Source organism: Larus michahellis, chromosome 10 (genome assembly GCF_964199755.1).
Source record: "Larus michahellis chromosome 10, bLarMic1.1, whole genome shotgun sequence".
Lineage (NCBI taxonomy): Eukaryota > Metazoa > Chordata > Aves > Charadriiformes > Laridae > Larus > Larus michahellis.
The window spans coordinates 11907878-11931681 of NC_133905.1; the positions used below are offsets into that span (position 1 = coordinate 11907878).

At 41.4% G+C, this 23804-nt stretch overlaps 1 protein-coding gene across 1 annotated transcript in view; it reads right to left on the reverse strand.

Moving 5' to 3' along the window:
- The window catches only part of RYBP (RING1 and YY1 binding protein), a 45454-nt gene that overhangs the window by 5363 nt on the left and 16287 nt on the right, over window positions 1-23804 (reverse strand). Inside the window, exons 3-4 of the mRNA XM_074602852.1 lie at window positions 2737-2913; window positions 2524-2622 (exon numbers count right to left, since the gene is read on the reverse strand). Coding sequence (XP_074458953.1) covers window positions 2524-2622; window positions 2737-2913 — 276 coding nt within the window. The remainder of the gene's footprint in view (window positions 1-2523; window positions 2623-2736; window positions 2914-23804) is intronic.

A 23804-nucleotide genomic window follows, 5' to 3' on the forward strand; every position in this document is an offset into this window, starting at 1 on the left:
TGTGTTGTACGTATGCACTTGCAGGAGTTGGCAAATTCAACACGTAACCACACGCTAGATTAAATGACATCACCTTGTTTGTGGGTAAGAAGAAAGGCCAGCTAGCTCAGCAAGTTTTGGGGTTTCCGTCCGCTTTCAGATAACGTCTCAGCAGATAAAGGCTGCCCACAAGGCATCGCCAGCAAACACAGCAGCAAGCATTCCCGGAAGCGTAGTACGCGTACGTATTTTCCTCCCTAAGCCCCAAGTTCCTCTAGGAAACCCAGTTCTTCCTGTAATTTGCCTGGGTCATTTGTTTTCTGTTGTACTCAGAAACAGCCAAAAAATGCTGGCCCAGATACCGGAACAGACCTTACTGCCTCCACCTTTCTACAGGGTTGAACACACACTCTTGATATTGCTTGTCAAAAGCCAGCACTGATAGTCATAATTAGAAAAATAGGAAAGAAAAATTAAAAGAAGAGTTCATACGGCCTAATCTGCATTAAGTTCTGCCCACAAAAAACTCACACTAACAGCAGCTTTTGAGCTAATCCATGCACCAAGCACTTGAATGAAGCTGCCCCATGCATCTTTTAAATGGCGTGACAAAGTAACACGGAAGGACTGGGGGGGTAGCAGGGCTGAGGTGCAGGATTTCTCTACAGTCCCGCTCATTCTCAATGCCAGTTTTAGAACCAAGCCCTCCAACCATTTCTGCAGGAGGTTTTAGGGGTCTCCCCTCTGCAAAGAGCTGATCAAGCCCAGATGGAAACCTCCAGACAATCTCTTCAGCACACGCATACAATTTTTGCTTTCTACAAAAGGCAAAGGGATCAGCCCGTTCACATTATTTTGCAAAATTAAACAACCTGATGTTTTGCCTTTATAGCTACAAATGTTTATGGCCAAGTAAGAAATATGTTTCAAAACAATCAACCACAAAGTGCACAGCAAGGCATGGAGTAAACTGAGATACCATGCCTGTTTCTGACGAAGCACACAAGAAGTACAAAGAGCATTCCTTAAAAATTCAGAGATCCTTAAAAGACAATTTACATAAAACAGTTAAGAAACCCGGGCCTGAAAAAAACCCGAACAGATAACTTGTGACTCTGTAAAACTCAGATCTATAAAAGACTCTTGACAGCACTCCTGAGTGCAGTGAACGGAAAGAAAAGTTCCACTAAACACAACACTTAAAAAGACAGTTTAAGAACTGAAGGAGATGATGTATCTTTTATAGATATCCAGCTAGACCTGGTACGATTAAGGATTAATTAGGAATGACAAAAGCTTGCCACAAAACATGGACTAAAAGACTCGGCAGTAGACAGAGTGACTCCTTCAAGGAGTAAAAACGATTATTTGATGTAATCTATCAATTTAATATTATGTCATTAGTCAAGTGCATCAAGTCTCCTGCATCCTCACTCTCAAAATAAGTACCATTTTAAAAAGAACAGGACAAAAACAAAATCGTTGCAATAAAGCTATATTCCTCTAATCAAATCAGAAATAGACAATTTGATCTTTGAGGGCTGAGGAAGAGTTAACAGCGGTCTCTGCAAACAGCTCAGTATTCTATCACAGCAAATCTCACACTGCCCTCACTACGTTTAAGTGAGTTACTGTGTAAAGGATATTCACTCTTATCAAACATTTTCATGCTATTATTTAAAAACTTTCAAGACAAGTTTTCTGCAGTCACGTCTTGCGAACTTTAACACTAACAGCACTATTTCCCACATGCTTTACAACTGTTTGCAGCTAACTAATATTGCTTCAGCTCACGTGGCTTCACTATAAAATACTTATTACAGCACATTTTGAAAAGAGATGCAATTCCTATATAGCCCACATAGACAAAGCACCCAGATGAGTTCTGCCTCTTGTAGTTAAGTTCAATAATATAAAACCTGTTCTTTGATGCTGAATTTTTGATTTAAGAAATAAAGCATAAGACACCGCTTAGAGAGAACAAGCATGGAGTATCAGTATAGGCAAGACTAGGAATAAACCACTCTCCACAGACAGCTACTCATTTCAAACTTAGACAAATATGAAACCAACCATTCATGCTTTTTGTTGACACCAAGATTCCAGCAAATCTGTTCGTTCAGTCTTATTTCCTGTAAACTTCGAAAATTATCTTGACAGTTACAGTGACTGAATTATGGATAAGGAAGTAAAAAGGTAACCTTTGTTACTGCTATGGAGTGATGATAAGAATTTGGTAAAAACCACTATGATTGCTGGTTAATGTTTTTCCCCCGTTGTGTTTTATAAGCAAAAGCATTACTGTCCACTTTGACAATATGATTGTTGTAGCAGAGAAATGAAAACCGAGTGGACAACAGAACAAATATTTCCAATGCCTGAACCTGTCCTCACCAGCAGAATGTGTGAGTGCTTGGACACGGAGAAGGCTCCTGGCCACTGCTGATCTTGCCATACTAATGCTGGCAGACCCATCAAAAGAACAGTGTCTGCTATTTAACACAGTTTGCAGATACCAAGAGTTTAACTTCAGTATAAAGTTACCTTGAAGTGTGATTTGAGTCGCTGGTCTTTGTTGTAGTATTCCCAGACTGTATACTGTTCGCTTCGCTAGGAGGATCTTTCACAATATCTGACTTTGGTCTGTAAGAATCGGAGGGAAGAGGGAGAGTACGATGTTAGATTAACCACACAATTAATCAATGCACAGTGCTACTGAAATCACTCCACATTCAATAGTGCATCCTTCAAACTTACTTAGTCTTCTTGTTAGTGTTCTTCTTTGTAACACTTGGACTAATTTCCTTCTCTTTGTCAGGTTTTTCTTTGTCTTGTTTTTCCACTTTCTCCTTCTTCTCCTTCTTAGGCGGTGGTGGGGTTGCATATTGCTGGGCAACTTGTTGTGCCACCAACTGAGAGTTTATTCTAGGTTTTCTATAACGACAATGAAAAGAAAGATCTACAGTCAATTTTACCCAGTAAAAATTACTTCATCAAAAGTCATATAAAGATTTATTTCAGCAACCAGAGAATACTACTCCACTTAAAAAGAACCAAATGGATAAATGGATGTCCTTATTTAATGTGAAGTACTACTGCTGCTACCAAACAAGACAGAAATTTTAAAATTAAGAAATACTCCAAACCGCTGTTTTATCAGTTTATAGCCTCATCTAGCATCCTTAAGTATAATGCTCCCTTTCTTCCATCCATATCATGAGATCACAGCCAATTTTGGGGGGGACAATAGTGAAAAAGCAGCTTTCAAGCAGCTGCCAGCCACACACTGTGGCTACACTTTAAGAGAAAGAACAGAGAGAGTGATAAAAATAAGTTTCCTGATAAACATCGGTCTCCTTCATATCTTTCAATTTAATTTTTCAAACGAGATTCTGGTTCCCTGAAGCAGCAAACCTCACACAAATAACAAAGAACAAGGGAAGGTAACTGAGATGACTTTGTGCCTGGGCCGGAGCTCTCTGGCAGGAGCGCAGAAGACAAGCAGGCATTCAGGCTTCCATGGGCATCGGCTGTGCCAGCCTCCGACACATCATCTTCACACAATTGTCTGCAGTCCTCAATGGCGCTCAGACCAAATACACAAGCGCAGTGTCTTTCAAAGACTACCTCCATTTCAAATAGCGATTTGTACAAAAAAAATAGCTTCATATGTAACCTATACCTTGGTTACCGATCCTCAGATAGTCTCACAGAAATCCGTACGTTCCTCTCTTCTGCATTCCTCATCCAAACTCTCATCTCCTCGCAGCTTAACAATTCAAAACGTCTCCCTCCTGGCCTGACATATCAAAAAGCAGTTTATACTCTGACTATTCATGATTGATTCAGCCTCTTCAACATGCCAGAAAGATCTATGCTCCCTACGTCCACACAGCTTAGGGGGGAAGAAAACCAGGTTATCAACTCCATTAGTGTTCCATTATGAGCTGAATACTAATTGCAACAGTTGCTCATGCTTGTCCATAGCCGTTATATTGGTCATAAATACAATTCAAATTTTCTGCCTAGATTAGACCACAACAGATTGTCAAAGTAGTACACAAGTATCATTAAGGCTACAACTGAAACACAGGAATCCTAGGGTTTCTGCTGCAAAGCTCTGTACCTGCAGCCAGTTTTTACTACAAGCATCTAGAAAGACTTTCTGAAGAAGCTACTTAGTGGTTTCATGTCTTTTTTAAAAAGAAACATACAAAACACTAAGTACTCACATGCAACATCTGCATTTAGAGATGATACATACAGATAACAGAACACCCAGAGAAATTCTACTCCCTGGCACAGGAAAATCCAAGTATCTAATAAGTATCTCTTGGCACCGGTTTTCTGTTTAATGATACCAAGATGCTCTTACTGAAGGCAGATATACCCAAATATTTCATTTCACTACCATGGCTTATTATAAAGTCTATGCAACAGGTTGTAATCAGGCCCCTGACCCGCCGCAACACCCCGGCAGTTGGATTTTTCACCCAACACAGAAACCATAACTCATCTCATGCCACAATCTGTGTACATTTCTGAGTGAACAAAGATGATCTGGTCTTCAGCTATCACAACGATGATGCTGAAACGTTTTGCAGATCAGATCAAGCAGTTACCTGTTTCACAGAACAGTGAAGATATTAAGCATCCTCACATTTAAAAATCCCATATACAGCAATTTCTGTCTGTATGACTGAGAATAAACACGTAAGAAAAAGCGTTTTGGTTACACAGAAAACATTTTTCAGATTGATGCAACCACACTAAAAGCTGACAACATTAGCTTGTGTCAAGCAGCCTGCTAACCGCCTACTCAAAAAAAAAAAAAAAAGGGAGGGGGGGGGAAGAGATAAAGTGTCAAGAAATCTTCAAAGAGAGGGCAGATACCATCTCCCTACAGGATTATACATAATTAACCTCACTGCTTGAAGCTGCCACTTCTGCCTAGACTTACAGTTATTTGCTGTTTGCACAACCAGCTAAGTCAGAAACTTGAGCCATTCATGGGAAATCCCCATTCAAGAATCTGAGAGCACCTTCACCGTTTTCCTACTGCACACAACCGATGTGTCTGCTGGCGATGGTATTTCCAAGCCTTAAGTCCAACCTCCACAGCTACCAAGCTGCTGTTCCTGTTGCAGGAGTGCTGCACTGCTTGAACGAAGATAGAAATTTTAAAATGGAAACTTCAACTAAACATAAATAAGCCACATTGCATTTCCCTAGGGAAGGCTGGAATGCACAGACAACCAGCCTTAAAGTGCTCCTGCGGAGACATTTCGCCCTCTGCTCTCCTGCTCCTTCTCTGTGCCTGTGACAGCACACTACGTTTATTAAGTTTTATCATTTTTTTTGGCCAGCCACTGACATAACTAGCACAACTTCTCCAAAATCCGTATTTGCATATTCCTTCTACAGGCCAGGATGGCTCCCTGGAAAGGGCAAACCCCAAACTGAATGCAAAGAGAGCAGGCAGCAGCGCACATGCAGGGGACCTGCCAGCGGGGCTTCTCCTGCTGCACCAAGGAAGGGAGCAGAAAGCTGCCAAGACTTTGGTCAACACCGAGCATGCTTCAGCATCTGCTGTAGTACTAGAAGATATTCAGATGGTGGTTTTTTTTAAACTAATGCAAATAACCCAATAGCTTCCCAATTCCTAATCTGGCCATTTCAGTCACACTAGCAGCATGCTTCGGAAGGCTAAAAAGCAGGTAAAGCTAAGCAACTGGCATACTAATAGTAATAATAATAGGAGTAATAAAATCCTTCAAATAAGGCCCACACTGCCAGTACAGCCAGGATACACTGGTTACAAGCCCTTTAGAAAAAAAGCCAAGCAAAGCAAGTAGAGCAGCGCGTTTTTAACCACAGCAAACTATAACCATAGTAACCACAATCAAGTAAAGTAGCTGCAATATTCCAAACTTGCTCCAAGTTTCCCTGCCTACCAAAAACACACTTCAAGGGCTACCACTGATCTAGCCCAGCACCCCTCACACAGACCATCCCTCTGGACACGGCTGCTGCCTCCACAGCCATATGTGCCATCTCCCAGTCACGCTGTTTGCCAAAGCAGCCACCCTCCACGTGAGTGCAGCAAGTTCTTCTCCAGCTGTGGCAGCAGGTAAGCTCACATTGCCTTCTAGAAATAAGGAAAAATGCAAATTCAATAATTCTTTGCAGTGGATACTAGTCATCTTCCCTTTCAGAATTTGAAGAAGGAAGGAAAAAAAAAAATATCAGTGGAGAAAAAGAAGCCTCATTCCCACTTGGGCTACAACAATTTAATACGCTCTGGCTTCTACTGCAGAATTCAGTCATCAGAACAGCAAGATTCCTTTTTTCTTTTTCTGTTTTTGAACCCTGCAACGTGTCTGAGACTCCCTGCCCCTAATTTTGTCCCAGCTGGCCTTTTTTTTTTTAATGATTTGGCAGGGGTGGGGGGGGAGGCAATCTCCAAATAGAATGCTTCAAGCCAAATACACCACTATTATATTAAAAAAAGTTATCACTTGAACACAATAATCTGAACAGAAAGTTGAAGCCACTCCTAAATTTTTTGGTAAGAATAAGATGACTCAGAAACAAGTATTAATCATTTTTTACCCTGAAATCCACTCATCAGCTTACTTTCTGTAACATTAAACCATTCATATAAACAAAGACTACACCTAAGTCACAAAAATCAAACCTCAACTCAGCCTCTCCCAAGCTGCCTAACCAGCGCTCACACTCAAGGAACAACTATATTGTCATTTACTACAAGGTTTACATTATCAACATTACAGACAAACTACAGTAAACAAGTCCCAACTTCCGAAAACTTATTTGAAGAGATTCAATACTTCGCATTACACCTGGTTCTTGAATTCCTAAGCAGACACCAAATGCTGAGCCAGGGTGTTCTGCTGCTTCTCTCAGGCCACCGTCTCTTCCCGACAAGAGGAAGACGACGCGTGTTTTCCATGACTGTTTCCTGGTCCGTGCTGGGTCCCCTCTAACACCTGCGGTGCCCAATGTCTGCTACAAGAGACTCTTGCTTGATCCCCCTCCATCTCTGTCCCCACAAATCAAACTGTGCTATTACACCTTGGTGGCGATCATTACTTACACCTACTCTGCACCCAGTATCAGGCAAGTGCTTTCAGAGAAGCCAGTATGGTTCAATTAACACATATCAGCAGATAATGCCAACAGATGAACACTCTAGGAACCAATTTTCAAGGCAAGCATCTGAAATTGGTACATTTCCTTCTACCTAAACATTTAGATAAAGTTATGCTCTGCTTGTACAATTTTCCCCTAATTTAAGCAACAGTCTAGGTAAAGACTCAACCATCAAGATCTAACACTGATGCAACAAATAATGAACGTTATCCTTTTTCTTTTTTCAACATAAAGGGGATTGTCTTCTCCTCCTCTAAAACTAAGAGCAATTAAACTAAATTAAACTGTACTTTCAAAGCGATGTTCGGTCAAATAAATTGTTTCTCATTAGTTACAGTGTAGTTTCAATCACAGGAGCAGATATTTGCACAACAATTCACAGTCACGGATACATAAGAAAGCTGAAATATATTTGTCTATTCCGAGTGTTTAGCACCTAGGTCTTTACTATCGACCACTGTAAAAGGTAGTAAAGAGTATCTGTGTGTGTCATTTAACAGCAGACCTGCACAGAAATGTTACGACTGCAAACAGGGCTCACTGCCTACGTTACTGTGCCCTTGAAAACAGAAAAAATACGTACTTTAAAGGTTCTGGCAAGTACCCTGCAGTGCTTTCAGCACCTGCATTTTCTTCCGTACCTCAAAGATTCCCTGTAAAGCCTGTCTTGGGACCAAATCCAGAGCACTGATGCCCAGGAATTGTGCTGCTCTGCTCCTAACCCCTGCAACCAGGCTGAGGAGTAGAGCAGCACAAATCACACCGCACACCCACACATGGTAGTTACTCGGACCCAGACCTGGACCTCAATGGGGACATAGAAGGATAAGTTGCACCATATTTTTTCATGTGACCCTAATTTCTGTATCTGTTTGGGATTTCTTTGGCCCCGCTGCCTTGAGAAAAAGCGCGCCTCCCGCCTCCTGCTGACACTGCGGAGCAGAGGCTTCATACCCACGGCAACACACACAGACCTTGAGGAACTCCAGCAATCCCCAGAAACATGGATCTAATTACGATTACTCTTACTTTCCTCCAACTATGTTATCAGAAGAATGAAAGTGGCATCAAGTGGGATTTCAGAGCCAAAAGCCTCATGTAACGTGAAGTACTGAGGATTTGGATAATTTCATGCTGTTCTGGCTTTGATGCGAGAGGTGATACTGGCAGACCTCTGCGGCTCGCCGTTTCCTTGAGAAAACGTGTTTCATATGCTGTGCAGTGTGAAGTACGTGATTATTTTAATAATCCTAGTCACACATGAATGTATCTTTGCTCAAAGAAAAACAAGAAAACAAGACTAAAAGTATTTACATGAGTGTTTATAAAACAGTTAGTACCGGAGTAATAGTACAATAAGCGTACTTCTGAGTGATACTGTTAGAAACTAACCCATGAATACATTAAAAAAAAAAGAACATCACCTTGAAAGAATTTGACATCCAGAAGAATCAAAGTGTTGGAGAAATTAAGCTATAAATGACATAATGATAGGGTAAGCACTCATTCTCGCATGCACATTTTCCAGCTCATTTATGATGACCACACAGTCCTTTTTAGCAACAAGAAAAAGGACAAACGGACAAAGCGTCCATAGTGTACAACTGCAAAGCAGTATGGAAGCTGTGTACATTTACTGAAGTTCTCCCTATAATACAAAACCACAAGGCAACAATAAAATCTGTTAAAGACAACTAGAAGGACAAACAGCAAGAAATAGATTGAGCAATATTTTGTTGAAAGAACAGGGTTTTCCTTAAACAGTGATGTGCTAATGCTGTGTTTTCATTTAGAAGACAGATGTTTAAAAATAAAGAAGTTAATCTAAGGAGCGTCCACTTCTGGGCTGCAGGTGTTGTTTTTTCACAGCATCGCCAGCAAGACAGGGTTATCTTCTAGCTGAAGAAAACAGCATTTGCTCTAACCTTATGCAGAAGGACACAGCTACGTGTTTGAAAGATTCCGAGTGTTAGGCCTGAACATTTGAGGAAAAAAACATGGAAGAAAATAACAGCTTCACACAAACCAAAAAAAATTGTTCACCACAAAATAAACTACATTTAAAAGTATACAGCCACCTCCAGAAAGCCTCCAACAAACTGTTCAATGTCCTCCTTGACCATTCCAAGCCCGCTGTCTCCCATCTCCTTGGAAGAGCCGAGAACAGGCACTGCAGAGATAAAGGAGCCTCAGCTTTGCAATAACTGTTCCTGGCCACGACAACAAACTTTGAGCTGTTCAGATTTCAGAAGAGTATTTTAAACTTCATGTTTGTCTACCAGAAGTTTTTAGACTTCAGGACATTTCTCACAGTTTGAATACCCTTCCACAGTACTTATGTTTTTAAACTTGAAAAAGTTCAAAATTATTTGCAGTACTTAATGTTTAGTGATCTCACAAAGCTACCAGCTCCCCTGCCTTTTAGAGTCAAATCCTGCTTTTCTTCAACTTTCCCCCTCCCTTTTCTTTTTTAATCAAATCAAGAATGGGAAAGTTTTTAAGAGAAATGCAAGCTGCCACCTCCCTTTACACAACAGGACAGGCATTATTAGTCAGTGCCTCTGTGCCACTATAGGGGAGCTGAGGCTCTGAACGATGCCTGTAAAAAGAATACTCAATTCTTACTTGTTACAGAAGCCTCAGCATTGCTTATTTTTAATTATTTGTGCGTATTTACAAATCAAAGCATATAAATCAAAGAGTTTTATTCCAAGAGTTGCCACTGCACAGATTCTGCAGCTCACATTTCTGATTTTTTTAGTGACAATATGCTAACAATCGCAAATCCAGTACTAAGCAAGTTCCAGAACTGATCTATGAAACTATTTCAGTATGACTGCTGAATAGCATAGTGTAATAGCGTTTTCAATACTTTTACAGTTCTTTATTAATATACATTATTTCATATAATCCCATTACAAAATAAGCTAAAGTCAGGGCTGTAAGATCTTTTTAGAAGGAGTTTGAACAGAATTTTTGCCATGCCGAAGCTGCAAGTAATCACGCAAGTTCTCAAAACACCCATTCTAATACAGTACAAAACTGAAACCTGCAAATAACATTTCTTGTAATTGGTCACATAGGCATTACCACAAATCCAAACGTGAAAGCAAACTGTGACCATTAGTACCCTATCACATTAAATAAAAAACATCCTATATGGTGCTCCTTGCATGGCCAGACTTAGGACCTGGTGGGCTTCCAGCAAGAAAAGAGCCCGAAGCCAGAGAAGGGGGTGATTTGGGAATTTGTTGGAAGATTTTCAGTGGAGAAGCAACACTGTCTGCATTTTTGCAAGTATACAGAACTTGCAGAAAAGCTCTCCCCCGGCCCCAAAGGGAAAATAATTAAGAAAAAAAAATAATCATAGAATCATAGAACGGTTAGAGTTGGGAGAGACTTTAAAGATCACCTAGTTCCAACCCCCCTGCCCTGGGCAGGGACACCTCCCACTAGACCAGGTTGCTCAAAGCCCCGTCCAGCCTGGCCTTGAACACCTCCAGGGATGGGGCACGTTGTCTAACGTTGTGTGGTTGCACATGTTTTGGACTACAGGTTTATTTTGATACGCCTCTGTGGAGGGTTCATGATACCAAGTAGCGTAAGACAGTAGCAAACAAAAGCTCCTGTACACTCTGGAGAACAAAGAGTCATCTGTACAAGGTCTCCTGCAAAACAGCACTTCTCAAGACCAACAACTCTCCCTTTTTGCAGCTATTTAATTTGAAATCACTGAGATGGCAAAAGAAGAGTTAAACACAAGTCGTTCTTCAGCCTTCTTTGATACCAGAGCATGGAGGGAAAATAGCGGTGATGGTGAATAACAACACTGAGTGTCAGTTATTGGAAGAGAGCTTAAGGTTTACTTAACCACTAATAGCGTAAAAAAACCAAAAATCACGCTGAAGTTTTGGAAGAACTACTGCTCTGCTTCTCCTTTTAGAGTAAGAACCTGCCTGGAAGCCCAGGCGGCGCTGGCAGCCTCACCCATCCCCTCATCCGCAGCACCTATCTGAGCTGCAACAGGAGATAATTTCATATCTAATCGGCAGCAGCTAATGAGCGCCAGCAAAAGCCCCAAGGCTGTCCAACAGATGCTCACCCTGCAGTTGCCTTCTCTGCTTAGTCCCAGTCCCTGGCAGAGACCCGCTCCGATGATGGGATTGCTCCCGGCTCTGTCCCTGGAGTTACAAGCTGGGGCTGCAGCCCCCACGCACAGCTCACTGGCCACGGGCACTCATGGAGTGCATATATATATATATATATATATTTATACACAATAGCAAGGCAGCACTGAAGAGCTACGTACACTGTTTTAGATGCACCTGCATTCATCTGCTTCAACTACTTCCAATAGGAATATCCTTTAAGGACTAGAATGGAAAAAAGTCTGAATTACTTTTTTCTGCATGTTTCCTTAAATAAGGCGTTCAACACACTTCTAAATAAATATAAAATGAGTAAAGAGTTAGCAAAACACCAAATTTACCACCTTTTAAGCACATCTTGTCTTGTTTGATGGGGAAGCAGAACTGTCCAAATGAGCACAACTTCATTATGCTTACAAACATTGTAAAGCTACTTCTGATTCATAACTATATAAGATCTAAGATAAAAGTACATAGCCAGAACTACAGTTTTTCAGATGCTTACTTGATCCACTATTTTACATAAAAAATAATTTTCTACTAAGAATTTTTAATGCCCCATCAAAAAAAAATAATCAGGAATTAAGAAAAAAAGAGCACAATACACCTTTGCTCTTAAAAAAAAATTTGTAATATGTAACAGATTAAAATAGCATCAATTCCCGATTGCAACATCACCCTAAATTCCAGTAGAACTACAATTTTACAATTCTCCTTCTTGCTTTCTGCCTAAGTATTTGCTTACAACCAGTAGGAGACAGGTCCACAGCTACGCATTCAGCGGAAAAAAAAAAAAGCATTGCCTCCTATTGCATTTGTAGGGAAGAAGTTCTACAGCAGCAGAAAAATTGTGCTAATATATACAAAATCCACAACCAAGTGTTTACGAAATGAGATGCAACCATAAATGTAAAGATCACACCAAGCCCAAACTTGAAAAGATGGCCTTGAGATTACAAAATCATTTGTCTTAGATACGCAAATTTCTTTGGGCACCAATAATTTCAGTCATATGTTGCAAATGCTGCACAAGCTTCAATTCTAGAAACTTATTGCAACCACCCTCATCAGGCTATTGACCCATTCGCTGATACGCTCAGCACTTCAGGTTAATCCATCACTGAAAATTCAAATAGGCCCTTCAGCAGGTTTTACGCCAAAACGGTAAAATTTGTTATGCAGCTGCTTCTGATGTTTTCACCTACAGACATACCTTACTGCAAAATATCAAGTGTTCTGTGATTTACAAGGACTTACAAAATTGTTATGAAAAATTCGCTGATCTCAGCACAAAATTTACTTGCCTACTACACCAGAATGATGATAAAACTAAGGGGTTTTACTTGCTTGTCAAAAATAAGCTGCTCTCACTAGCAAAAATTTGAAAACAGTTCATAAAGCCAGCAGCAACCAAGATGTGTATAATAAAATACTCAAGATTTACAACAAAACCAATTACTTAAATATGTCTTCCTATTTGACTGTTTATTAAGCTATGTATAATCCTGAGGAAAGTGAACAGGCTCAAAACTTCCTGTTGAATAACAAGGTGGAGTTGGCAGCATGAAGGTATGAGTCTGATGAAAATTTAATATGTAGATTCCCCAAAGCAACTGCTCATGGTTATTGTTATCATAAATTAAAATTATGAAAATCTAAGGAAAATAATAGTTTTAGCAAATCTAACTAAAGCTGAAAACTAGGAATACCAGACTTGGTGTTATAAGAGTGCTTTACCACTGCTGCTAAGATAGATAGATAGATAGATAGATAGATAGACAGATAGATAGATAGATAGATAGATATATCTCTGTGTGTGTGTATATATTTCCATTTCAGACACTGAAATCTTGAGTACTAACAGAAATCATTATGTATACACCGTCCTTTAATCCAGCCTGACATGTCCCATCCGGGAGCATCTGCCTCCAGGTTTTGGGATACTCAGGTTTCACGCTTCAAATTCATACCGGGACAGAGACCAATCTTGGAAAACGCGCAAGAAAAAGGAAAGATGCTGAGAAAATGAGCTCCCTACTGAAAAAAAGAGATGTCAGTTAAATTCTGAAGTTGATTCCCTCCTCAAAAGTTTGTACTAGATCTAAAACGTAAAATACATTTCCAAAAGCACCTTTCTCTAAAAGCATGCTATTGGGTAAGCACAAAGAAAAACATGTACTTTTTCCTCTTACAGGAAGATGAGTTATAAGACCATTCTCTCTTTCAACACACTCAAGCATCTCCAAATTTGAATACATATTGACATACAATGCCTAATAACATGGCAGCCCATATATAGTACCATTCCTGAAGAAACCTGTCAATTATTTTTTTAAGATAAAATTTAATATGGTTTAATCTATATCAGCAATAAATCAACATTTAAATAATAGGTCTAAAACATCACCTGTTGTACAGCTAGAGTTGAATGAGATTTTAAGGTTCTGAAGCTGCACACCAAAATCATCGGTCCAGAATTTGTGTTTTGACAACACATTTCCAACATCCAGAACTTTTATTAGCAAACAGAAGGTAAATTTTAAAACTTTGAAACAAGATGAATTTCTATAAATTGGGAGACTGAAATTTCGAAACGTACAAGTCCAAGTTTTAAAATTGGGTCTGATGCAGAGATCGAGAATCTGTCCTAAAATCAGCACGGACAAGATTGAAACAGCCTACGAACTACATAACAAGGTTTCCAGCCACTTAAGCATAATGCTTAAATTTGCATAACACATACTCTTTGAGAAATGCAGATAACCCCAATAGCTAACCTGTGGATAGCGAGGGAGGATAGCTTTGCTTAGAAACAACTAAGAAATTTCTACCGAGTAACTCCTTTGCAGAGTCCCCTGGCAATGCAGGGATGGGCTGGTTTATCAGAGTAAAATTTCGCTGTGTGCTTGCATGACACTGGAACACTGTACACTTAGGGAAAAAAGGCTTCTCTATCGTTTACCAGATAGGCTAAGTTCACACAGAAGCAAAATGAGAAACTACCATTTCTACAGCAGATGCTGAATAGTCTCAATAGGCCCTAAATCTCTCAGGATGCCATAAAAAAAAAAAAGAAAAAGAAAAAAGCCAATTGAGCAAGGGAGTAATTTTAATTCAGCTACATCAGACACTGCAGACTTCATCTAAATGAGAGAAGCTGAGTTTTTCCAGCAAGCAAACCCTCCTTTTTATTAAAAGAATCATCAATGCTAGGATTTCCTTTCATATGAAAGCAACGTTTCAAGAGTCCTTGAACAACCAGGAATGTAGCTTTGCGACAAAGCTCCAGCCTGCAGCAGCTCTGCCATTTGAGACCCATCAGGACGCTGCTCCGCTGCTGCCTGGGAAGCAGCAGTGGGAAGCCAACACAGCAGCAGCACAGGGAGCTGGCACACACTGGTTCTGGTAAGCGGTACCCTACCTACTCCTTCCTACCTCTGTCCCAGCACAATCTGTGGTGAAACGGTCACTGTCAATGGTTTAAGAGGAAACCTTACTGTTCAGTAAATCAGTTTGCTTTTCTAAACACAACAAAAAAATAAAAGCCGCTCTGAAGGATGATGAGGCAGGCAGACATGCAATTTCAAAAGGCCACCATGTGCTCAGAGGAGCATTTTTTTCCCCATTGTGTCCTCTGAACATAATCTGATAAGCAAACACAGATGTATAGGTGACATGTCCAGCTCCACGCAGGTGGCACAATGCGCAGCAATCCCGCGTGTGCGTGCAGTGCTGCCCAGGGAAGCCAGAGGAGAAGTCGGGCACTGGGCTGCCATCCATAGCTGCTGCTCCAGCATCGTGGGAACAAAACCGCCCCAGAGCACAGAAACTTTTGCTTTCAGAATTATTACTCCTGGGCGTGAGGAACTGACCCAGATGGTTTCAAAATTTGCCAGGAAACAATATTACAATACTCAATTCAAAGCTCTTCCTCCCCCTAACTAGAAAGCCTTAGGAGAAACCTACTGAGTAAACTGTTAGTTCCCTACTTGGGGTACCAGCGTGAGTTTCCCATGCATGCCTAGCACATCGTAGAACAGGGAAACTCAACTACCTTTATAAACAAAACAAGCAGAGAGCACTATCCTACAGAAAAAAAAGCTAGGAATAATTAATTAAAACAACAGCAACATTTCGGAGTCCTCTGCAAGACAACTTCTGATCAGCAGATAACAGTAACTGCTTGTCCAGAGAGAACTATCACTTTTAAAGAAAGTTCTCAGATAAGGTAATCTTGAACTTAAAGCGTTCACTTTATTGTATTGTTGACTATACTACCACTGCTATCACCCTGATGACTACTAATTTGCAGTTTTGCATACACTCACATGACTTGTGTTTATCTGTATACAGGCAGACACACACACATGCACGCAAACAAAATCGTGAATTGCCATCGTTCTGGTACAAGCCCCAAGAAGGGAAAGCAAGCAAAGGCAGTTCAAAGTTCTTTTTTTTTGTTTTAATTCTTCAAAGCAATTCTGGTGCTCCATTCTAAAGAAGTAGTTAGTCTCACTGAAAACTACCAGTTACACCGTGAACCTGTGCCAGCTGCAAATCACTCCAACCGCCCTGGCACCATCATTTAAAGTCATTTTCCATTTAAAGAGTCTCACATCAGCGCCAGCGCAGCCTTTCATTACCCATCCCACTTAATACCCACAATCTCTCCACAGCTTGCTCGCTCGGTCTCCACTGACCAAGCGGAGCACACGGAGACTGATGTGCGGATTATTGGGATTCCTAATGCCTTTTCTCCCCGCTGGCTGAGCGCTTGGCAGCCTGCCTGGCCCGCAACACGTGTGGCTCTGTCAGCCTAATGCACTGTGTCATCTGGAGAGTCTCCGGACGAAGCGGGACCCAACGGCGTCCTCATAGCAACGGCGGATGGCTCCCAAAGCTTCCAGCTACTACGCTTCCCAGCACTGGTGGAGAAAGAGACACAGAAGTGAGTGCCTGGGTGTTTGCCACCGTTTGCTTTCCAAGAGGCAAACATACAAGGTAAGAGCAACCGCATTCAGTACAATCCTTTAACCGAAGGCTGGAGAGTCAACACTGGGCTTTCCCGTACAAAACATCGTCCTCACTTCATTGTTATCTTGCAATGACTCAAAATCTGCGCCTAAAGATTCTGGATTTGAGTAATTATTTTTTTTCCCACGCAACCCACCTTCTGTTACCTAAATAACGACAGTGAAAATTCACAGATACGTGCTCAAAAATGAGCTGTGACCAAGTCAGTTGTCATCAGTTTAAAAGGTTGCTATTAAACTGTACCTATGCCTGGCATTTAGTCAGGACAGAAAGAAATAAGGCTTGGGCATTTTTCTATATAAAAGATATACTGAGATATTTTGAAGTGTGAAGAAATACATCAGCCCTGTAAATCCCACCGTAAATTCTTACAGGATGAGTATACAAAAGGAAATACCACACAATGTGCAAATATCAAATAAATGCAAATTTAACATCATGCCTAACAAAAAAGCGTAGTGAAAGTGAAACTGGTCTGTAGATGAATGAAATACAGAAGCTGGCAGAGCTCTTACTTGGAAATGGAAGAAAAGAATACGCAAAATACAGCCGAAGTTTCACTTCCTCTGTACAACAAAATACAACAGAAAGCTCAAGCTCAGCACATGGCGCATCCTCTACAACCTCCTCAGACATCACCCGCTGTCCGTACACACCAAGATTTCCTACTTTATATCTGATGTTACATTACAGATTTTTTGTGAATTATCTGAGCAGAGAAAGATAAAGATTACCAACTATAAGACTAAGTACAGGGATTTTTAGACAACATATTATAAACCTATTTTTCTGCTAATAAACACATTCTAGTTATTTTATAATAGCAAACACAGTAACAGAACAACTAAAGGAAAAAGCTTCAAAAGCACCACTAAGCAGTCCAACTGTGTTAGGTTTGGTTCTGGTTCAAGCGTATCATCCAGCTCTCAGCATCGCAATATCCAGGCACCTCAGTCTTGGGTGTATTTATCATGACACCCCTTGTTTAGGTTTATTCCCATTTAACTATGGGGAAACCCTGACAAAAAGCGACTTGCTTGCTTGAGGATGACTACAGCAGAAGAAAATACATGAAGTTTTTCTGAGCCCCGGGACTACACCACACTGGCGACACACATCTCCCCGACTAGAAAAATTACTTGCTTCTAGAGATTTGCAAAAATGACTCAGTGAGATTCTACTATGTTATGTTGCTTCCTCCTCTAATTTCTTCCTGGATTTGTGCAGCTAATTGCTTATCACCAGAATTTCCAAGTTAAGGCAAGCTAAAAACAGAACCTCGTTTTTACTCAAACGCATCGCAGAAAACAGCGTGGACCGAGTTGGGCAACCACTTCCTAAAGAGCTCGTACCCTTGCTCTGCACCAAAGCTGGGGAGTGAAAAGAGCAAAAGCTTTTGGGGCTAGCATAACTGTGTGAGCAACTACACACATACAAACCATCTAGAGGAAAAACCAGAAAATATGTGCTCATCATCATCTCTTTTCACAATCTCTGAGGTCACTTGCAGCAGCAGCAAGTGCTAGGATTCAAACCAACACAAAACTTCCCCGTTGGGCTGCAATGCCCACGGGAGACAGCCCTGCCCACTTCTGCCACTGGCTTCTCAAACCCACTGATTCCCCCTCACCAGCGCTGGATGCAGCCACCAGCACCAGCCACAGCTCCGGCATTCGTGGTGAACAGTGACAAGGAAGGTTGTGAGCACTGAAACCCTGGCACAAGTATTTGCAGCCTGACCTGCAACCCCAAAAGGTCTATTTAACATCTTTAAAGATTGAGTGGCAGCTTAGGAAAAACATGCAGGCTCAAGTTCACTACCTGAAAATGGTCACTTCGTCTAGAAAACCTGGGGGTAGGCAAGGCAGGAAAGGTTGAAGCAGCCATCTTAACATTGCAATAACACAACTGCTCACTTTTCAAGTAAGTTTCCTCAGAAGAAACTGAAATCAATCAAATAACACAGGAAAACGCATGGAAATTATCGTTATGGCACAAAAACAAAGGCAGAAAAGCTTTTATGTGCCTCCTTTTAACAAAAGAAAGTCTAATTTTGAAACAGCTGCTTCACAGACTCAAGCCCACGCCCTGAGGCAGGGGCTAGGTCTGGTTTTGTTTCTGTTTATTTCACAGTTTCCCTGTTTATTCAGCTTCTTTCCTCTCCCGGTGGCAGCCAGGGCAGCACAGGGCAAGTAGCTTCATCCAAAACCAACAAGCAGCCCTCACCCCCAACAGCCGTTCCACGTTGCATTTTGAAACACAGGTAGCTATGATCTTCTGAACTTAGAAGAAGCTTCAAGTCTTTCCTAAAGGAAAAGGTAGTAAATCACCTCAGAGCTTGCTTGAAAAAAAAAAACAACCAACCTTTTTTTATTTCCCCCAAGTGTCATATTAGGCTGAAAGAAGGTAATGAAGGTGAAGAGGGGAAAGACAACAAGTTACACAGTCTAAGCTCAACGTAGCTTACATGCTACTTACACAACTGTTAAAAAAACACTAGCATGAGTTGGAAGAGAAGTCTCTGCTCCTTCCCCGGAGGCTGCAGCCATTTCCCAGGGATGCTGGGTCACCAAATGCTTGGGAATCATCCGACATCTCTGCTTAGGGACAAATGCACTTCAGATGATCCATCCCACGCTGAAGTCTAACCACAGTGATACCAATTCCACCAACTTCAAGAGAACAACTTTTGCTCTACACGGGCAAAGGACTGACTTATTGAGGGACCAGGGCTGAAGGAAGAGTAACAACATAAACCCTTCAAACACACAGTTGTGGCAGGAACCCTGGACACCAAACATCCTTTGCAAACAAGTACACTCATTCTGACACCAATGGTAGAGCTCTCCTGCACGGATTTCCACAGAATGCCGGTGTTTTGACAGAGCACAAGTCTTGTTCTACTTCCTTTGGGAACAGTGCGCTTGCATGAAAGTGAAAATACAGTTCTCCTACCCTCAGGTACACCTAGCCAGCAAAAAAAGGAAGGTGACTGCAACATATATAAAACACCGTGCTACTTGCGATACTGTAATGTAACTAACAGCAGCAGTGCTATGATTTAACACATCTGACACCAGGAGGGGACTTCAAACCCCTACACTGACTACAGCACAGCCTGTGTGAGTATGTGCTCCCACTGGTGATGGCCGTAGCCAGAGGACAGGTGAGCAGTCACAGCCACTGGCTGAGCACACCCGACACTCTCCGCAGGCTGTAGTCCACGTTCACGGTTGTGTTTTAGGCAGCAAAATGAAAGAGTAATTGTCACATGGGGCAAAGCGAGCAGCGAGGACTTGATGGCTGGGGCTGTGGTGTGGACTGAGACAGAAATCACACTGGCAGGAGAGTATACAGATGCTGTGCCGCTCCATGTTCAGCATTGTCAGGAATTGTTCTGTGGCCACGCATACATTCGTTGTGTGGATATACCTTCAGTCCAAACAGTGCTCTTCCATCACCACACTGCATCAATAGTCCCCTGTTCCTCTTGAGCAAAGGTCTTCGCAGTAAAAGCTAAAACAAGTTTCACCAAAACAGACAGACTCCCATCAAAGTATTTCATAAAAGTAGTCACCAAGAGAAGGTGTTTCTCTGAAAAGCGGATTTTTAATTTAAACAGACATTGTCTCTTAAAGGCTACCACTTCAAGGACAGACATGTAGTGACATAAAATACCTGATAATAAGCTTACAAAAAGAACTTGAATCATCAAGTCTAATGAAGCTGGCCTGTTAGTGAGCAGCAGACAAAGCATGCCCACGCACAGTGCCCACTGCAAAACCAGGACCAGGGCCTTCCACAAGTTATTTCTTCACTGCTTCAAAAACAAATAAAACCACCACAGCAGTTTCACAGGCACATTCATCCACCACTTTTATAAGACAGGTTCCAGCAACAAAATCCTTTTTCTTATTTCTTTTTTTTTTTTTATGTATCAGTAAGAACTTCAAGTCCTTTATTACCCTCTGGTCCATTCACAGGAGAAAATCATTCACCTAACATAAAGTGGGGGGGAGGGGGTGTGTTCAGAATTTTACAAACCAGCGAAGAAAAGCTCTCCATGCAGTTAAACTATTTTAATCCTATATGCGCACACCTTCCACACCGTACACAGGTGCACGAACAGCCTGCCTGGGTTACAAGTGCTCAGTGATGAGTAAACCTTTTGGATGCTGCAATACCTATAACTGCATTTTGCAGAAAGCAGCAGCACCAGCAGTACTAGGGCTGTGATGGTCTGCTGGTTTAAGTTCAACAATTTCTACAGGAAGACATAAGCTTAGTCTAAACCAGTCCCATGTAGTTAAAAAAAAAGTGACCCGCAGACTTGGAAGCCTGCTTTCAGGACAACCATACTTCATAATTATTGCAATCACAGCATCTCCCAAATTCTTTCAACCTGCATAAGGTGTTTTTACATCAGCTGGACTGATTTTGGTACTCCTCTATACTTCCCTCCCTTGTCACAGCTCTCAGGAGCAGCCTGTTCGTTACACAGGTCTGAGTGGGTAAGGAACATCCCGGATGCCTCGGGACAGAGGCAATGGCAGAAGACCGGCAGGCAAACATGCCTGGAAAAGTAAGAGAGAGTGAAAGAGACTGTGAATAACTAACACCTGCCTACCCACTGAAGTACACTAATTATAGAGAATAATTGAATGTCTGCTTTCCTTACTCAGGGAGGTGCAGATAAGAGCTATGGGTCTTCTCATACTTTGGATGTGAGTTTAAAGCGCTCTCAGTTGGCAGCAACACACAGAAAAAAGTCACTGGCTGGGACAATTAACAGCTTCATTTTAAGTCGCTTTTGTTCAAGTGAATAACTCGTCTACTCAGACACACTACATGAAACAACCCTTTTTCAACTGAACAGATATATTCAAGGACTCAGCTAAAACCTGAATGTAAAACCTGTAAGGCCCCCCACACTGGGAAGCAGCCATGCCATATTAGAACGTGGTGGAGCCCAAGCCTCGCCAGTTCTGCCCACAGGCGCAGAAGGTGGGAAGGGGACGAGGACGAGGGCTCCAGTGTCCTCCCACCACCCCAGCAACACTCCATTGTATCAACTCCTGCTTTTTTTAAAAACCAGATTCCCAGGGAGACTCAAAAACAAGACCATGTACCAGCTTGCAGAGAAAAAGGAGATGGCTACAAAATGAGTTATTTCAGTACATGCACAGACATGTGAAATGGGACGTAGAACTTAGTGCAGAGCAGTAAATCCTTAAATGAGATGTTGTAAAGTAAGGTACAGATAGATTTCACATAAGATGTTGTTTACTAGAAATATTCCAGGAAAAATGCATTTCAATTTAATAGACCTATGTTGATTTTATCCATAACAGTGTCTGTCTACTCAATCACTATTTCTCAGAATCAGATGCACAGTGGGAATTGAATTTCTTTCTGGAAACAGGTGTGAACAGTGGCTGGAGCTGTGTTCAGTTCTGCCTCACCTCTGTTATAAACAGAATACAACCTTCATTGAAACCTCTCTTCATTAAAACATCTCAGTTGTGGCATTTATTTTGTGACACTTGCTGCCTGAATTTAAAAAAAAATACACTTTTTTCTATAATATACTTTACACAGTGGCTGAAAAGACTGCTTGCATAATGAGTATTATGCATTTCCCAAATAAATAATACCCTTGTAGGGGGGAAGATTACAAAGCCTTGAAGATTTTCAAGGCTGCAGATTTGGCTTTGAAAGCAAAGAGTCTGTGAAAATCACATGCCATCCCAAATCTTCCTGATAATTACATCACATCAGCACCCAAAGATCCCATCAGGAACGGTGCTCCACTGTGTATTAACAAAAGACAACCTGGCAAAATACACAATTTACCACCACAGTACCGTCTCTAAAGGAGGTGAAGAGCTTGACACCAGCTAAAAAAACAACCACAAAACACCCAACACAAAACAGCATGGATGCAGTTACACTTATAAAGCTGTGCTTTGGTTTGGGCAGCTTCTAGTCCTAAGATAGTTTTATTACACCAGTAAAAAAAACAAAACAAAACACAAAAAAACCTTGAAAATGCAACTTTATTAGCTATCTTCAGCCCAGAGTACTTTGCCAGCACAAATATAGTTGTAGAGCATCTCAAGCTGAAAACCTACCCTAAGAAAAAAGCCCACCAAAATACCATGCAACTGAGTGATCATCATGGAGATGTTTAAAAAACAAACAGTTCTCACACTGTAAACAAACACGTACTTTAAGTCACAAATGGCCCAAGTAACTCATGGAGAACAAAGACAGAAGTAAAGAAGGAAGTCCAAGTGGCAGCACAGATAAAAATAAGAGCAAGGGATTTGACAAACAGACCCCAGTGCCCACCAGTCCCCTACCTTCACATTTTGACAAATAACTTTCACAAGCCTGAAGAAGTTTCGCCTCTCCTTAAGTTTTTGTTGCTTTTATGATTCAGCCTTCCCTCTCCACTGGTGTTCCTCTAATCTCCACTCTGTCCCATATCAGACCCCAGCGCTGGTGGTCCCGGCACGCTCCAGCTCTCAACAGCCAACTCGGACACCAACCCTGTTCTGGGAAAGTCCAGGTGCACCAAGCCCTGCTCCAGTCACCACGCCAGCCGGGAAACTTGGGCCCCCACCCGGAACAAAACTACAGCCTTGAATTTGCACTGGAAATAGGCTGACAGTGAAAAAGTGATTCAGTAAGTAAAAGAAGTCCGTATTAGTTTAAAGTAATTTCCGTTGAAAATTGAAGAGGTCCATTGCACATTTCAGATCTTGGAGTCCTGGGAGATTTTCACCCACAACTTCAACTGGTATCAGGGAGCAGAGAAGTGGGGCACCAAGTTTTGCAAAGGCAGCATCCATCCCACCAGAAACTACAGCCACAAAATTACACTTTCAACTGAGCTAATCAGCCACGTTCCAAACACAAGCTGCATTTATCTCCTCAAAACAGCAGACTTTTTTCTTAATTATTCAAGGTCAATGGCAGTGAATATTGAGCAAACTGACACTCGGGGAAGCACTGTAGATACAAAACTGGAGGGCAGGCAGCCTTAATAGTATCACATTTTAATATAAAGCTGCCCTTTCTAGACATGAGAAATACTTTCTAATTAATCACCAACCAATATGTTTGATAAGGTACCTTTTTTAGAAACAGAAAAATCAAGTTCTGTACCAGCATAATTCTCCCTTTTTCATAGATCCACAAACTCATTTAGGTTGGAAAAAACCTTTAAGATCATTGGGTCCAACCATAAGCCTAACACAAGTCCACCACTAAACCATGTCCCTAAGTGCCACATCTACATGTCAACTAAGAGAAAAAGTATTTTTAGATGTCGGAGTAAAGCAAAAGGGGTTAAGCCAACAGAAGCCAAGGGAATAATAATTACACTAATTTTTTATCAAATTCACCCAGAACTACAGTAACACCTCAGAATTTTGATCGTCTCTGTGTCCTTAAGATATTCACAGA